The following is a 16,304-nucleotide window of genomic DNA, read 5'->3' as shown; positions in this document are numbered from 1 at the left end:
ATTCCACTATTTGGGACCAAGAACTGGAACAAGGTCAGGGTTGCTCAGCCCTGTGGGACATGGCCATCGAGATTGCTCCAGCAGCAAGCTTAACCACAGGTCCTTTCACTCTGACTCCACAGGGATAGAGGAGTTGGGATCAACTCGATCGATGGCAGTGAGGATTTGTTCCCTATACAAACGAAGTAGAAACCTTTTCAGAATTCAGCTATAGGGCTCCTCTTACGGAGGGAAACATGCTGCCCAGTTAGTAGGAGTTAGCCAGTGGTCCCCTACGCCGGGAAAAGGAGGGGTTTCTGCCAAGTTAGTCAAAATCAATTCCCCTGTGCCTGGTGTTGGGATTGAACATTGTGCTACGAAGCTGGTTCTGAGATGACTCCAGTGGCAGACCCTATTGGGAGGGTCTCAGAAGCAAACCCGACACCAAGCACCTAGCCATGACTCCTGGGTTAGATGCCTGTCTGTCTGTCTAGCAATACTGGTTGCGGGGAGAGAAACTCAAGCCTTTCTCAGTGGATTCCCAACACAGCTCTACCTTATCAGATAACACAACCAAGTCCTGCAGCTTTCTGGGAGGGGGGGCAGGGACATGGGTGTGGGTGGGGTGGCAGAGCGGGATGGCACTGGGGTTGCATGAAGCATCAGCGATCGCAGACAAAGATGCTCCATGGACGTGACTGGAAGAGCTCAGGGAAGCTGCCAGAGGAGAAACGTGCTTCTTGGTCTGGATGCTGGAGAAGGCTCTTTGGACCGTGGCTGAGAGAGCACAAGGTAATGTGGTGGTGTCGTCATCGGTTCTCCAGGTGGACATCAACAGGGGTGAGGGTTACAGTGGCAGGCTGTTGGCTGTTGCTGTTGTTCGGGCCCAGGGCAGGAGGGGAGGCTGGCTTGGGGCCCTTGGGCTCCAGTTCTCGTCTGGTCCTCATTTTCCTGTAATGAGATACATACGCCAGGTTGGACCTTTCTATCTGTATCTGACGGGGCTTGGGTTCAATGAATGTGGTGTATGAAGAGAGTGATGTAGATCATTAGTAAATCATAGTGCTTAGTGGTCAACCACAGGATTTATGTCTGGAAAGGAACTTAGCTAGTTTGATCCTTTGGTGTTTTGGTTTTCTTTTAAATGGTTTCTTTAACTGAGATTAGTTATTTAATTTAAATTGTTTCTATTAATGAATATCGAATGGTTGACCCTATGACAGACAAGACCAAGATATTCAACTTTTCAGTCTGCAGCTGTAGTGTGAGTTAACTTCTGCAGTCTCATTACACCTGTTAAGCTCATTGCTGGAAACGTTTCACATGGCTAAGAAGAGAATATATATATATATATATAACATGCATAGCCCCACCTTTCATTTCATTTGCCACAAAATTTAGTAGCAGAGTAAAATCATTAATTCTATTGTCTACAGTTGGTTTCACCTTGTTAGTTCAACACAATTCTTTTTATAAAATTTCAAACCCTCAAACAGTTGCATGGAAGAGCACTAGGACACCCTTCACCTGGATCCACCAAAGGTTCGCGTTTCGCCACACTGACTCTCTCTCTCTCTCCCCTGGTTTACACACACGTGCGCGTGCACAGGTCTTTCAAACTGTCAACTATTTGCAGAGGGAGTGCAGTCCTCACACCTTCACCTCCACACACGGTAGGAAACAGGCCGCCAGGATGCAAACGCCACACTCTCACGCTTTTCCATGTTAAGATTCCAAGAGCAGACACAGAGATGAACGGACTTGCCTGCGTGTAACAGCCTGGCTCTCACTTCGGCTCTCGTCATTCCCCCCAGGCCTCAGTGTAAGCAGGGTAGGATGAAAGAGGCTGAGAGCGCCAACAAAGATGGAGGACTGACACTGAGGTCTGATGAGGTCCCGATTGTACCACCCTCCAGATCTTACAAAACAACTTTTAATGTTACTTTTGTTATCTGAAGTGGTGAGAATATTCACTGTGAAGCAAAACAGACTGTTTTTGAATCTCGACTCTGACAATTAGGGCTGAATAACCTTGGGCAGAAGGAGAGCTGGTGGCATGGCACACTGGTTAAGCACTTGGCAGCTAACCCAAAGGTCTGTGGTTCAAACCCACCAGCCTCACTGTGGGGGAAAGCTGAGGCGGCCGGCTTTCATAGAGATTACAGCTCTGCAATCCCCAGGGGGCAGTTCCACTTTGTCTTACAGGGCCACCAGGGTCAGAACTGACTCCAGGGCAATGGATGGGAGGTTAATCTGGGCGTGTTACTAAGTTTGTCTTTGCCTCAGTTCCCTGACCTGTAGTATTGGAGAGAGCAGTGATAGCCACACTGGGGGTTGGGAGGGTTAAAGAAGTTCATCCGTGTCAAGAGCACGGAGCCACGTATGGGGGCACCCTGGCTGCCTGTCCTGGTTGAATGAACAGCCTATGAAAGCAGTGCGTGCCTCTGACTTGTCTTAGCTCTCTAGCGCTGCTGCGACAGAAACACCCCAGGGGGACGGCTTTAACTGACCAAAACTCACTTTCTCACAGTTTAAGAGAGCGGAGGTCTGAATTCGGGGGAGGATTTCTCCATGTGTCAGGTCTGGGAAAGGTCCTTTGTCTCCTTCTTCTTCTGTCATTTTGCTGGGGGCTCTTCCAGCTCTTATAACAAGCCATACATCAATTGTGTCACTCACACTTGTGCATATGTTGCCATCATCATTTTCAAAGCATTTTCGTTCCCTTTGTAACTAAAACTCTATCTTCCCTCACCTCTGCTTGCTTGTTTAATCTCTTTTATATCGCAAAAGAGTGTGATCAGGAAACATGCTACACTAATTCTGCCTGATGAATGTAACAAAGACAACTCATTCCCAAATGGGATTAGAACCCTAGGCATACAGCTTAGAGTTCACAGAACCTAATTGGCAGGCAGGGTGCATGGGCGGGTGGGGACACAATTCAATCCACAACACTGCTATTCACAAATAAGAAAACACGATTTCTCCTTACAACCGAGCATCCGACCACGCAGACACTGTCGCCAGTCTGCTGTGGACCTCTCCAGTTTCCCCGGGGTATGGATGTGTACATGCCCCACATCTATGATCATAATGTGCGTGTGGTTTTGTAAATGTTGATAATAAATCATAAACCTCTTTCTTCATAAAAAATACACTTCAAATTCTATCTATCCATCTATTTATCTATAATTTTTAATGGCTGCCAGATCTCTGAGGTGGTTGTAATAAGAGCCTTTTTATTTTGATTTCTTCCCTCAAAAGAATAACCTTTTAGCAAATGACAGTGAGCCTATGAAGGTTAGTACATTTATCTTCATGCGGTCAAATAACATTATTCCTCCCAATTTGCTCTCCAAACGTAGAGTCAAGGCGTATGTGGGTTCTAGTAAGTGCCACTTCAACCACTGCCGTGGCAGCGACAGCAGGGCGCTGGTCAAGAGAAGAGGACAGGAGCACCCTCTACTGCCTCAGTTACACACCAGCGTTCACCATAGTGCTCAAAGTCTTTACCATTATACCTTTAAAATACTTCCCTAGGTGCCGATATCAGAAAAGGGCCCAGCAAGGGTTGGAGCACTGAGGATGGAGTCCTACTGCTGGGCCCATGGCTGCGCCCACAGATGTCAGGTCCTGTTCCCTCTGCCTTTGCTGAGGGGAGCAGGCCAGTCTACAGCCTGGGCCATCCCATACCTGTTGTACACCTTCAGCAGGACCAGAACCACGGTGAAGAGGACGACAACAACCACCACGATGGCAGCGACGATGGCGCCCGAACCTGTGGGAGAGGAGATGGGGCATGCAGACTCAGAGGCATGCAAGGGGCTGGAGGAGGCCTACTGTGGCATTTGACAACCCCCGCTGGGTCATGGGAAGCTCACCGAGAGCAGCTGTTCTCAATCTGTGGGTCACGACCCCTTTGGGGGTTGAATGACCCTTTCACAAGGGTCGCCTAACACTGTCGGAAAACACATATATATTTCACATATATAATTACACATTGTTTTGTGATTTATGTTTAATTATGTTCAATTTGTAACGATGAAAATACATCCTGCATATCAGATATTTACATGATGATTCATCAAAGTAGCAAAATGACAGTGATGAAGCAGCAACAAAAATGTGATGGTTGGGGGGTCAGCACCCCATGAGGAACTGGATGAAAGGGTCACGGCACGAGGAAGGTGGAGACCCACTGCTCTCGGGCACACCTCTACCTGACGGGGCTTGGAGGGTCCAGCTCAGTAGCACTTCACCTGCCAAAACTCTCTCTGCCTCAGGTCCAGGCAGATGCTCAGCAGCCCAATAGAGCTTCACGTTTCTTTTGAGAAACAGAAAAATAAAACAACCTCCCCTCGTGTTGATAATACAAGGGTCCTAAGTGATGTTTATAGGCAACTATTAAAATATAAAAACAAGCAAAGAAGGGGGTGGGAGATGGGAATAAAAACCTCATTGATCAATAACTGATCTTGTAGACATATACATTTCACCACTATGTTGTGCTTTTGAATACATGATTATGAAATGCCTACTTATCTCTCTTTTTGAATAATGTGTTAGTTTTATTTATGAACATGAATCTTTTTATGTTATCTTTTTAAGGTTAAAAAGATTTTAAAATTTTAATAGTTTTATTGACATATAATTTGTATATCATAAATCAACAGTTCAAACATTAAACATAACAGTGCGATCATCCCCACAATCAATTCTGGAATATTCTCTTCTTTCTTGTACTCATTAGCTTCCCACTTATCCCCAAGCTCCCTTGCCCCAACCCTAAGAAACCACTCATCCAGTTACCACCTCCATCATTTCACCTGTCCTGAAACAGCATCTGAAGGAAATACTCTACACATGTAAGACGATGCTCTCTATGAGAATGACACCGGGTCCCACATCCTGCTTTATAACAATGGCCACCCTTCCATGGCATTACGTATTTTTCTTCATGATTGTTAAAGGCTGCATAGGATTCCACTGTTTGGATGTATCCTAGTCTGTTTACAAATTCCCTAGTGAGGGTATATCCTTGTTTGTTGTTAAGTTTTCACTATTAATAATGAGGCTATAGCCAGTGTCCTTGCTGATAACATCTCCGATTCTTAAGTCAATATCGGCTCCCAGTCTCAATGTCAAACTAAGTAAAGGTTCAGGACCAACATCCTTATCAGAATAGACATTAAAAATATTAACACCCTTAACCATGTGTATACTTTACATCTTTTTGACCTGAGGCACGGTACCTGAAAGGCGTAATCCCCCATAGAGCAAAAGTTGTATGAATGAAGCTAGTTACGGCGGCACTTTAACATGAGTGCCGTACTGTTTCTCAGAGAAGGAGCTTAACAGAGGTTAAGCAAGGGGTTTAAGCAAAAGGCCTGTGGCTTGACCTCACAGTTGTCCCATGGGAGAAAAGACCTGGCGACTTGCTCCCATAGAGATTTCAGCCTAGGAAACCCGCTGGGGCAATTAGATTCTGTCCTCCCGCAAGGCTGCTGTGCGTCAGAATCTACTTGCTGGCAGTGGGTTTGGTTTTTGGTTTGGGTCAGCCTCCATTCCCACTCCTCCACCTTAGACACCCCCTCTACTGTGTGCAGTACGTCTCACTTTAATCAGCACGACACACAAACACAACAGCAGCACTTTCTTAGTGTTGCCACAACAGAAGTGGCTGGCCTTAACATATTGTTTTCTCATTGTTTAGGAGGCTGGAAGCCTGAATTCCAGGCCCGGTCAGGGGACAAGGGGAGAGCGCCCCTGTCTCACACCCTCTGCCGGTCTCCCCAGAGCCCCTTGGAGTGCTCCTTGTGGATCTATGTGTCCAATCTGCTCTTCTAAACCTCCAAAGTCACTAGGTTTTCATGGATTGAATTGCAGCACCCCTGCTACTAATCAGTATCAGCTTGGCGGGGCCTTGATTCTCAGTGGCCTGACAGCTGTGTAATGATAAATCACCCCCACGATGCGATCTGGTGCCGTCACCCAGTCAGTTGGAAGGCGATGAGAGTGGACTGCAACAGCCTCACTCAGGCCGCTGCTCTGGTCTGGATATAAGGGGAGTCTCCTGCTTAGGGTGTGTGTCAGATGAAAAGAAAAAAGGCCGACAGAGAAGGGGGCACCTATCACAGGGAAAGATGAGTGGGGAGCGGACTGTGTAGTTGTACCAAGGGTCCCTGTGCGGAGAACATCCTAGACCCAGGGGCAGATTGGCACCCAGGCACACCAAGCTTACAGACACTGAAAGGAGACAAGCATCTTCCACTAGAGCTGACACAGGGATAAAGCTTTTCCTAGAGCACCCTGAACTTGGACTCTCAGCCTCTTCCATTGGGAGAGCTTAAGCTTCTGTTTGTGAAAGCCATCCACTTGTATTTCTCTATCTCGGCATGAGATAACTAAGACAAGGCTCAAGACACACCAGCATGAGAGCGACCTCCTACTCCCAAATGGAATCATACTCCCATGTATAGGGGTTAGGAGCCCACCGTAAATTTTTGGGGGGGAGGACATAATTCAATCCATAACAGTGGGAATGGTTAAATAGCTATAGTATACATATGTAGCCTGTGAAATATCCAATAATTTAAAGATGATTATGGGGACCAGGGTAACATACAGGACACTTAGGATGACATATGTGTAGAAACTAAAACAATGTACACACACCATGTTGCAACCATTAAAATACGCGCACATGAATGCAATGTTGAGCAACAGCTGTCAGACACCGAAGAATGTACAGTGTGATCCCACTTAAATTGAATTCACAACAGGGAGAACTCATCTATGCGGGTGGGAGTCAGAAGAGTGGGCACCCTGGGTGGGTGGGGGATGGTGGCTGGAAGAGCATGGAGACTCCTGGGATCCTCCTGGGGGGCTGCTTACAGGAGTGTGTTCACTTCGAGACCATGCACCCAGCTGTGCACTTGTGATTTGTGTACTTTTTGGAAAACATGTAATGTTTTCATACGATGTTTATTTAACAAAATGATGCAAAGACTCATAGGAAGCAAGACTGGAAGGGAGAAAGGAGAAGGTGGGAAAACCACTCCAGACTCACTTTCCTTTGTCCTTCCTGAGGAGGGTGCAGTAGCTCAGGGTTCTCAAGCTCAGCTGGTTCATTCTGGGGTGTGTGTGGGGGGGGCTGTCCTGTGAATAGGAGTCCTACTGGTACAGCGGGCACCTCACGACAAGAGGGGCTATTCAGCCTCCCCCCCCCCCCCAGCCACTCCCTGGGATAACGATGAGGCTGTCTGCTACAGGAAAAATTGACAGTCTCAGAAAACCCAAGAGGCACTTCTCCTGGGTCCTACAAGGTTGCTATGAGTCAGAATGAACTGGACAGGAGTGGGCTGGGCTTGGGTCTGGTCCTCTGTTTAGCAGCCTCTCTGGCTTCTGCTCAGGATATGTCAATAGCACCTCCCCTCCAGTTATGAATCACCCCGAAATGTCTCTAGACTTTACCAAAAGGCTCCTGGGGGTAGGAAACCCCGATAAAATAGAGCACACCCATCTACATTTAAGTGTCCATAGAAAGCAGATCGTTTTTTCAGTATAACTGTCCCAAAGATTGTACGGGACGTCCTTATACTAAATGATATCATTATAAAAATGGTGGGTGCTTTTCTTTATTTGCTAAATCTGGTGATCCTGTCTGGTGGCAGCGGAGGGACAAAATCATCTAAATTAAACAAAAAACAGAATCATCCACGGCTCCGAGTGATGCCCATGCTTACCACACTCAGATGCTCACCAGCAGGTGGGCAGGCCTGGCCATCCACTGCCAACAAATCAGCCATCTTTTAAGACTTAGGGTCATCTTACAAAAGATTCAAACTTCTATTGTACTCTGGACTCCAAGTTTCCAACATAAAAATAGAGTCATAGGCGCCGTAGTAGCAAAATGATGATAATCGTCATCCTCGCCTTCACCACAATACTTGTCAGATTACTAGTATGCACCCCAAGTTATTCTAAGCTCTTTACAGTGACTGTCTTGTTTAGGCCTCACAAACCCCTTATGTGGTAGCGCCAATGAAAGCCGTCACCTTGCGGATGAGGAAAGGGAGGCGCAGAGCAGTGAAGTCAAGTACCCAGGGCCACAAAGGTGGTCAGGCCCAGGCCATTGCTTCCAGAGGCTACACTTGACCTCTACCGTAGGCTGTGGTGTTTGTCCCGCGCAGGAGCTGTGACTGACCCCCAGCCCTCCCCACCCCTCAAGTCAAGGTGCCTTACTCTTATACAGGAAGTCTTCTCCCCTCGTGGTCATGTTCAATGAGAAAAAGGTGGTAGCCCCCAAAGGGGTGGCCGTGGTCATCTCGGTCCTGGTGAGAGAAAAGAAGAGAGCGTGTGGACCACCAGAGTAAGCTTTATGCGCCTCCTTTGCTCTTCACTGGGGAACCTGGAGACTCTTCGAGCCTGTAGCTTTTCTCTGAATAGCGAGTAAATATAAAGCCTTTTACGACATATTGGGGGAATTAAAAAGAAAGCCTGACCTTGGTAAAGAACTTTTTTTTTAATTGACTGTATGTTGAAACGATCATTTTCCTAGCAGCCCCGCCCTCCCCTTTCTCTTCCTTTTCCTACCGCCCGATCCTCCCCACAGTTTTCAAAGTCACCGTCTTTTGGTGTGAAAACACCTTTCTTGCTTTTCTCTTCAGAACAGCGGTCTCCTGCAGTGTCCGTCTTTACGAGATTGACTCACATTGCTGAGCGTGATAGCTTCCCATTTGTCCCCGTCATGACGTGTTTCACAGACGCAACACTGCTTTTCTGAGATGCATCTAATATTCCATCGTCTCTGTGCATCACAGTCTACGTATCCACTCCATCTTTGCCCTCATGGACAGCACGTCAATAAACATGGGTGCGCATGTATCTGTTTGTGTTTTTGTCTGTATTTCTTTGGGGCATGAAACCCAGTAGAGACTGCTGGGTCACCTGGCATTTCTAGTCCCACTGCTTTCTGTCATGGCTGCGCGTGTTGGTGTCCCCTCAGCAATGTAAGAGTCTTTGAATCTCTCCACAACCTCTCCGGGCATTGCTAGTTTCTGTTTGTTGGCACTTTCAATCTGTCTTTCCTTTAGAGCAGTGGTTCTCAACCTTCCTAATGCTGCGACCCTTGAATACAGTTCCTCAAGTTGTGGTGACCCCCCCAACCATAACATTATTTTCATTGCTTCTTCGTCACTGTCATTTTGCTACTGTGATGAATCGGGGGACCCCTGTGAAAAGGTCGTTCCACCCACAAAGGGGTTGCGACCCACAGGTTGAGAACCACTGCTTTAGAGCTAATAATGGTGAGCATTGTTTCAATTGGCCACTTGCATGTTGTCTTTGGTGAATTGTTAATTCAAGAACGTCAGTTTTGAGGGCAGTTTTAACTCATTCAGAAATCAAACTTCTTCTAAGTATGCTTCACAGAGCCGTCGGAACGGATCTTCTAGAAAGCTTGCAGTGGGCTCTCTTTCCATGTGGCGAGTGAAACAGAAACCAGAGAGCCTCTCAGAGCCCTCTGGTTCCCCTAGGAAATTTTCATCCCAACACAGGTCTCTTGGGGTGGGGGGAGGCACTCACCACCTGCCACGACGCCTGAATGGGGTTCCCATTTGTCAAGGAGGCAAAAACAGAGGCAGATGAAGCACGGTCTGTGATGATGAAGGAACCACGGACAGGAGCCAGTGGGTATGAAGCAGGGACACACAAGAGAGGACAGAGGGCAGAGGTCCAGCTGCCCAAAGCCCTCCACAGGGAGAGTCAGTGCATGTTAGCATCTTCCAGGACCAGGTTCTGTCTCAGGGGCCTTCACACACTAGTCGCCACGGAGTCACGGTGACCCGACGTCCCAGGGTCTCCAGAGCCGTGACCTGCTGGGCAGTTCCCTTTGGAGTCCCGAGCTTCTCATTTGTGCCACCACTTCCAGAGAGGTGATCAGCACATGGCAGGACACACTTGTGCAGACATTTGCCTTCTTTTTAAAGGTTAAGAATGTATATTTTTAAATTATGAAGAATAGTCCAAGTGTCTACAACTCCAATTTAACCACTGTCTCCAGTCATATTTCCTCTGTGCTTTTAAAATATGAAATATACACATTTCACATGGCATTCCTTTGTACCTTAGGCCGAGCCTATGCCCTCCCTCCATCCCTCCAGGTAGTCACTGCACGCTCTTAGCGTCCATTCTCCTCATCAAAGGCCCGTGCCTATGAAGGAGATCCGGTAAGGTGCCTTGGTGGCAAAGTGGCTCATGGGTTGAGCTGTCAACCCTCAAGGTCACCAGTTTGGGCCCAGCAGCCACCCCATAGACAGAGATGAGGCTGGCTGCTTCGGAAAGATTACAGCCCCGGAACCGCTCGAAGCAGCTCAGCTTTGCCCTGCACGCTGCGAAGAGTGGAAGTCAGCGATGGCAGAGAGCTGGGGTTTGAGGAGCCCTGGGGTATGAAAGGTAACTGCGTGGCCGCTGAGTGAAAGGCTGGCATGGAAGAAAGGCCTGGTCATCTGTGCCAGTCAAGCTGGACATCTGCAAACGTCCCTGGGCAATTCTAATCTGGCACAGGGAGTCCCTCTGAGGCGAAGTCAACTCGAAGGCACCGAACCACAACCGACCCACGTGTGCTGACCCATCAACTCGGCTCTCCGTCGTCATGGACCAGATGTTCATTAAAACACCTGCGAACACACTAGTGAAACTCAAGGGACAAACGTCTCGCTTTGGGATGCCTATGGCTTAGTGAGGGAGGGAGAGGACTGGAGCTTTGCGACCGTCATTTCTGCACTCAAAAAAGAGCCAAGTTTCCCATGCCCGCACTTCTGTGCCCAGCAGTGGGCCGCTCCATTCTCTCACAGCCTTCTGTGCCCAGCAGTGGGCCGCTCCATTCTCTCACAGCCTTCTGTGCCCAGCAGTGGGCCGCTCCATTCTCTCACAGCCTTCTGTGCCCAGCAGTGGGCCGCTCCATTCTCTCACAGCCTTCTGTGCCCAGCAGTGGGCCGCTCCATTCTCTCACAGCCTTCTGTGCCCAGCTGTGGGCCGCTCCATTCTCTCACAGCCTTCTGTGCCCAGCAGTGGGCCGCTCCATTCTCTCACAGCCTTCTGTGCCCAGCAGTGGGCCGCTCCATTCTCTCACAGCCTTCTGTGCCCAGCAGTGGGCCGCTCCATTCTCTCACAGCCTTCTGTGCCCAGCAGTGGGCCGCTCCATTCTCACAGCCTTCTGTGCCCAGCTGTGGGCCGCTCCATTCTCTCACAGCCTTCTGTGCCCAGCTGTGGTCAAAACAGACATCATTCTGCCGGTCGTCTCTGGCTGGCTGCTCCGGGCTTTGGCCTCCGGGGCCCCTGTCTGGATCTTTCCTGGGCCACAGCTGTCCTGCTCTCCTGTCTCCTGCTGGAACGTGGGACCAGCACCAGTGCTAGCCATTGGTGGGGACCATGCTGCACTCAGATGCAGGCTCGGGTGGCTGTCACATCCGCTGAGGGGCCCTCTGTGGCCTGGCCCTGCGCATGCCACACCTGTAAGCCAGGGGCCCTGCCAGGAACCTGCCTAGCTCTTGTTTGTCTCCTTCTCCAAGAGAAGCCCCCCAGGTCTCCTAACAAGAAATGGCAGGCCCCTGTGGCCCCTGTGTGGCTCTGCCTGGTCTTTCTCTCTGATTGGGCTTCCTGTCTCCCGACCACCTTAAATAGGCCAGGGTCTGCCGTGCTCCACTGCCCACTTCCACAGTAAGCCGACCACAGGCGTCTCCTTCAGATCCCCACAGCAGTAGCCTCTGCAAAGAGACAGCCGCTTTGGGGCCCTCCACTTGGCACGACCCTTGTCAGGTCCCGGAGGGGCGCAACTGCCATCCCTCTCCCTCCCCCGGAGTCTGGCTCTTCTCGGGTTGCCAGTGCCTTTCCCCAAGGGAACTGAGGACTCTAGGCAACATGGTAAGGGTCTTGATGCGTGCAAAAATGGGCAGCTCTTAGCATTACCATGGATATTAATAAATATTTGCTGAACTCGAGACAAATGGACCAGGAGCTCAAAACAAGGACAAACTCTACAAAAAATAAGGATGGGCTAATAGGAAAATCCAGAAGGAAGGCCCTACCCCCATCCCATCTTTACCCTCGAGGAGAGATGCCCACCCCTCACACCACCTACTCCCCATCCCTGGACATAAAGAGTTTCAGTATTCTTTTGCCCAAATCCTCCACCTCACCCCCAAACAATGTCAGACTGACAAGGTTCCCAGGGATGCTCTCTTACTGTTTCTTTGAAAGACAGAACAGAGGTGCAGATAGGTGGCTGCTGACTGAGGGCCCTGCACAGAGAACCAGTGGTTCCATCCCTGTATAAGACCAGGCCTCCCCATGGACACACCCACCATCAGGCCACCCCCTCACCCCGCAAACGAGGGAAGTCACTGAGGAGGTCTGGCAGTCCCACTCCATGCTCTGATTTCTTTAACAAACGGGCCATGTAAGACAGGTTTCCACTTCCCCTTGTCTCAAGTGAGGACGCGGAGGCTTGGGGCATCACAACTCGCCTAGTTCACACAGAGGGGTCGCTGCAGAGTTGGGGTTTGAATCCCAGTCTTGCACACTTCAAAGTCTGCATCCTTTCCACGGCACCACCGTGCCCCTCATACAACACCTGGACAAGCCCCTGACTAGTCATTACAAGAACGCGCGCGCGCACACACACACACACACACACTGACTGACCGGTACTGCTGCCACCTAAAGCCACCAGGACACAGGCAGGGATGACCACCTGGGTGTCGAGTTCTGGGTGCCGACTCTCTTTCGGATGGCCCCAGCTGCTCTTCTCTCGGGGAACAGTGACTAATCTCAGGGCATATCTTGCCTTATCTTGGGACTGAGGGCTCTCAATTACATCTCTGTTCTTGCCACATCAGAGAAGGTGGGAGGGAGACTGCTGGAACACTGGTGGCCAAAGATGTGGGTGTTTTCAAGTGTGGGGGCCCAGAGACTCTTGTTAACCAAGTGAGGTCCAGCAAAGGACTTCATCATCAAACATGTCCATGATGGGGTCTGTGGCCACAGACCGAGGGGGCGAGGAGGAGGAAAGTTGAAGCTGGGTCTCACTGGCAAAGGTTCATGTAACTAGACCAAGTGTGAGCCAGGCATTCACTCTGCAAACACCAATCACTGCATCCAGCAACAGAAGAGGAAACCGAGCAGACAAGGCTGTGTCCCATATGGTCACTATGATTTGGAATTGACTAAGATGGCAGGAAGGTTTTTAGGGTTTTTTTTTTAATTGTAAATTTGGTGGGGGCTTACATTTCAGACCATCAACTTAGTACTCAACAGGTTAACTGACTAATCAAAACCCTCAATAGTTTGCCCACCACCCACTCCTTAACTTCTCTTCTTCCCTCTTGTGGAAAACAAAAAGATTTCTCCCAAGTCGTTTCCCCCAAATATATGGTAGACTTAGGACACTGCTTGCAACTGGTCAGTTATCAGACAACTGTCTGGGCCCACCAGAGGTGGAGCCCACTCCCTGCTGTTAAGGGCAATAGGCTACTTCTCCCTAAAGGCTGTGGTCATAGGTTTGGTTCCTGTAGGTGGGGTTTACACCTTACTGATAATGGTTTCTATAGTGAGCCAGAGAATAGGTCAAACCGGCTCAGTGATATCCAAAATTAAGCTGCCTCCCTGAATCTAGGATCCCCACATCTTCTCAGTGTGCCCCCAATACCGCTCCTTCCTATGATGTGAATATCCCTAGATCACCCCCCTCCCATTACTGTATATCCTATAGCACAACACTTTCCTATGACGTAGGTCTTCATCTGTAATTAGGGGGCTTGCACATCCCCAGAGAATATAAATGCCTTGGTTAGCAATAAATCCCTCTCTCTCCACATGGACTACCAAGTGAGGCTGAGGTGAGCATGCTACCATGAAATGTGTCTGACTCCATTATTTCAATCTCTCTTCTATCTCTTATGGTCTCTCTGACTTTACTATAATCTTTCCTTATTATTGCTGTATAATTGCGCCTACTGGACCCATGATGATGTGTTAGGGGCTGGTCTACTCTGACACCCTCTGTGGAGTACCATCTTCCAGTTCCCTCCCCTGCCTTGGCAGTCTCCAAAGTCTGATCCCTTGGGTATGAAAGTCTTTATCTTGTTTTATCACCCTTTTATCAGTATTGTCCTTTGAGGATTATTGTATATAATCGAATATAAGCCGAGGCACCTAATTATTACCTGGGAAACCAGAAAAACTGATTGACTCAAGTATAAGCCTGAGGTGGAATATGAAGAAGCTATTGGTGAGTTTCAATAATCAAAACAAATAAAATTACGAAAAATTGAGACATCATTAGGGTAATGTATTTAAATACTTTATTTAAAATAAAAAACATAAAAGGACAAATCATTTAACATTAGTAAACCAGCACAGTAAGTGGAAAATAGGTTCAACAAAAACAATAATACCTTAATACAATATCAGCAATGATACCTTAAGAGTACTATTCCCTGAGCTCAATCAGCAACCAAGCTAAAATGTAGTTAAAAACCTTCAAAACTGGATTCCTCGTCATCATCCGTATCCCAATGCAGAGCTTCAGCTGGTGTGAGGTCACCACAGACGCTGTCCTCACTGAGATCACCATCATCACCATCACTGCTGTCATTTTCATACAAAGCGCAGTCTTCACTGCCATCCATAGCATTACTGATACTACCACTGACCCATGTATAAGCCAAACCCCAGTTTTTCAGCACATTTTTTTGTGCTGAAAAACTCGGCTTATACACGAGCATATACGGTAACTAATTTCCCTTGGTTCAATGTCCTCCAGCTCTATCCATGTCACCAGGTGTTCTTACCATGATTTTTTAGTGGGAGTTTTGTTTTTCCCCTTAACCAGGAGAAAGAGGAGGCTGGAAGGGCAGTTCTACTCTGTGCTACAAGGTCACTACAAATCAGAATCAACTTGACAGCAGTGAGCTTTGATTGGTTTCCCCCTAAACACTAGCTACCACCTCCCAGTGAATGCACCCACATGCTGGGTACAAGTATCCCAGCATGTGGGGTCCAGACAACCTGGGGGTTTCTAGTCCATCGCCTTAACCACTTAGCCACGCCTACACACCAACCTGGGGTTTTTATAAGAAAATCCAAACAGGCTGGAGTTCAGCAGACAGACCCAGAAATCTTGTCCTAGGCCCTGACTCTTATCCAACTGGACCTTGTCGTTGGCCACAACCCTTCAGCCAAGGTCTGATCATATTTGCAGAATCTATGAGGACTTGTTTACAAAGGACTCTATGTGGACGGTCAGTATGGGAAGCCACTGGTGGGAGCTGTGAAGGGGCAAGGGCTCATGATCACTTACCCCCCTCCCTCTTCTCCAGCTATCGCTTGGTCAACTATGAATCTGCTCTGGTCATGTGGTACCCTCCTTCTTCTGGCCTGGCCTCAAAGTCCTTCCTTGGATCATACAGCAGAGATGCTAGTACCCCCAGCCCCACCCGACTCAAACATGAAATCATAACTTAGAGTAAGCACGCTGTGAAAGTCCTCCGACCCACTAAACATTGGGATCCATTTCCCCAATCACAGGACAGATAGGTGGTTCAACATGGCTTGCTCTCTTCCGCAGACAAGACACTCATTACCCCCAGCAGCTCCCTGAGTTCCTGGGATGTTTAGTCAGGAAATGAATCTTCATGTTGGAGCCCCACATCTCCCTCTGTAATTTTCACCCATTGGTTCTAATTCTATCTCCACAGAGGTACATCTGCTCCCTCTTCCACATGACAACCTGTCAGATTCAGAAGTACTTCTCTGTATGAAATGTTGACTAGAACAATGTGGAGAGGCTGTCAGCACAGCTAGCAATTTCACCTCCCACCAATAGGTGGCAGTGGCAATTGGCTGTAGTGTATCTTCTTGAACTTACGTACTACTGGTTTGTAAGGAGAGCCTGTTGGATAGTGGTTGTGTTGGGCTGCTAACTGCCAGGTTAGTAGTTCAAAACCACCAGCTCCTCGTGGGAGAAGGATGAGGCATTCTATTCCCGGGAAGAACAGTCTCAGAAACCCATAAGGGCAGTTCTATCTCAGGGGCAGTTCTGTCCTGGGCTGTGATAGTTCTGTCCTGGGCTGTAAGGTCACTGAGTCGGAATCAACTTGATGGCCCTGAAAAAAATTTTTTCCTTAATGGTTTGTAAATGTCTCTTGAACCCAATCTATTTCTACACAATCTATTTCTCTGCTTTTGAAAACAGCAATTGTATATTCCCTGGAAGTTATTCCCAGATTAAACATCCTTACTTCCTTCATACATTCATTTAGGGT

At 48.4% G+C, this 16,304-nt stretch overlaps 1 protein-coding gene across 1 annotated transcript; it reads right to left on the bottom strand.

Annotated features, from left to right (window-relative positions):
• Nucleotides 1-788: 788 nt before the first annotated feature.
• On the bottom strand, nt 789-8,305 carry NCMAP (non-compact myelin associated protein). Its single transcript, XM_075538512.1, has 3 exons — nt 8,224-8,305; nt 3,673-3,757; nt 789-930 (listed from the first exon to the last, which is right to left on the bottom strand). Exons 1-3 carry the CDS (start codon nt 8,303-8,305, stop codon nt 789-791), a joined length of 309 nt encoding a protein of 102 aa, XP_075394627.1.
• Nucleotides 8,306-16,304: the final 7,999 nt, after the last annotated feature.

The sequence above is a fragment of the Tenrec ecaudatus genome, chromosome 1 (genome assembly GCF_050624435.1).
Source record: "Tenrec ecaudatus isolate mTenEca1 chromosome 1, mTenEca1.hap1, whole genome shotgun sequence".
Lineage (NCBI taxonomy): Eukaryota > Metazoa > Chordata > Mammalia > Afrosoricida > Tenrecidae > Tenrec > Tenrec ecaudatus.
This window is presented reverse-complemented; position numbering and strand designations above follow the sequence as displayed.

What these genes read in the sequence shown, in the direction of transcription:
- NCMAP (XM_075538512.1), bottom strand. Translation starts at nt 8,305, where the DNA reads ATGACCACGGCCACCCCTTTGGGGGCTACCACCTTTTTCTCATTGAAC. An exon ending in AGAAGACTTCCTGTATAAGA is followed by an intron (nt 3,758 to 8,223) that starts GTAAGGCACCTT and finishes CCTCTCCCACAG; the next exon opens with GTTCGGGCGCCATCGTCGCT. An exon ending in CTGCTGAAGGTGTACAACAG is followed by an intron (nt 931 to 3,672) that starts GTATGGGATGGC and finishes ATCTCATTACAG; the next exon opens with GAAAATGAGGACCAGACGAG.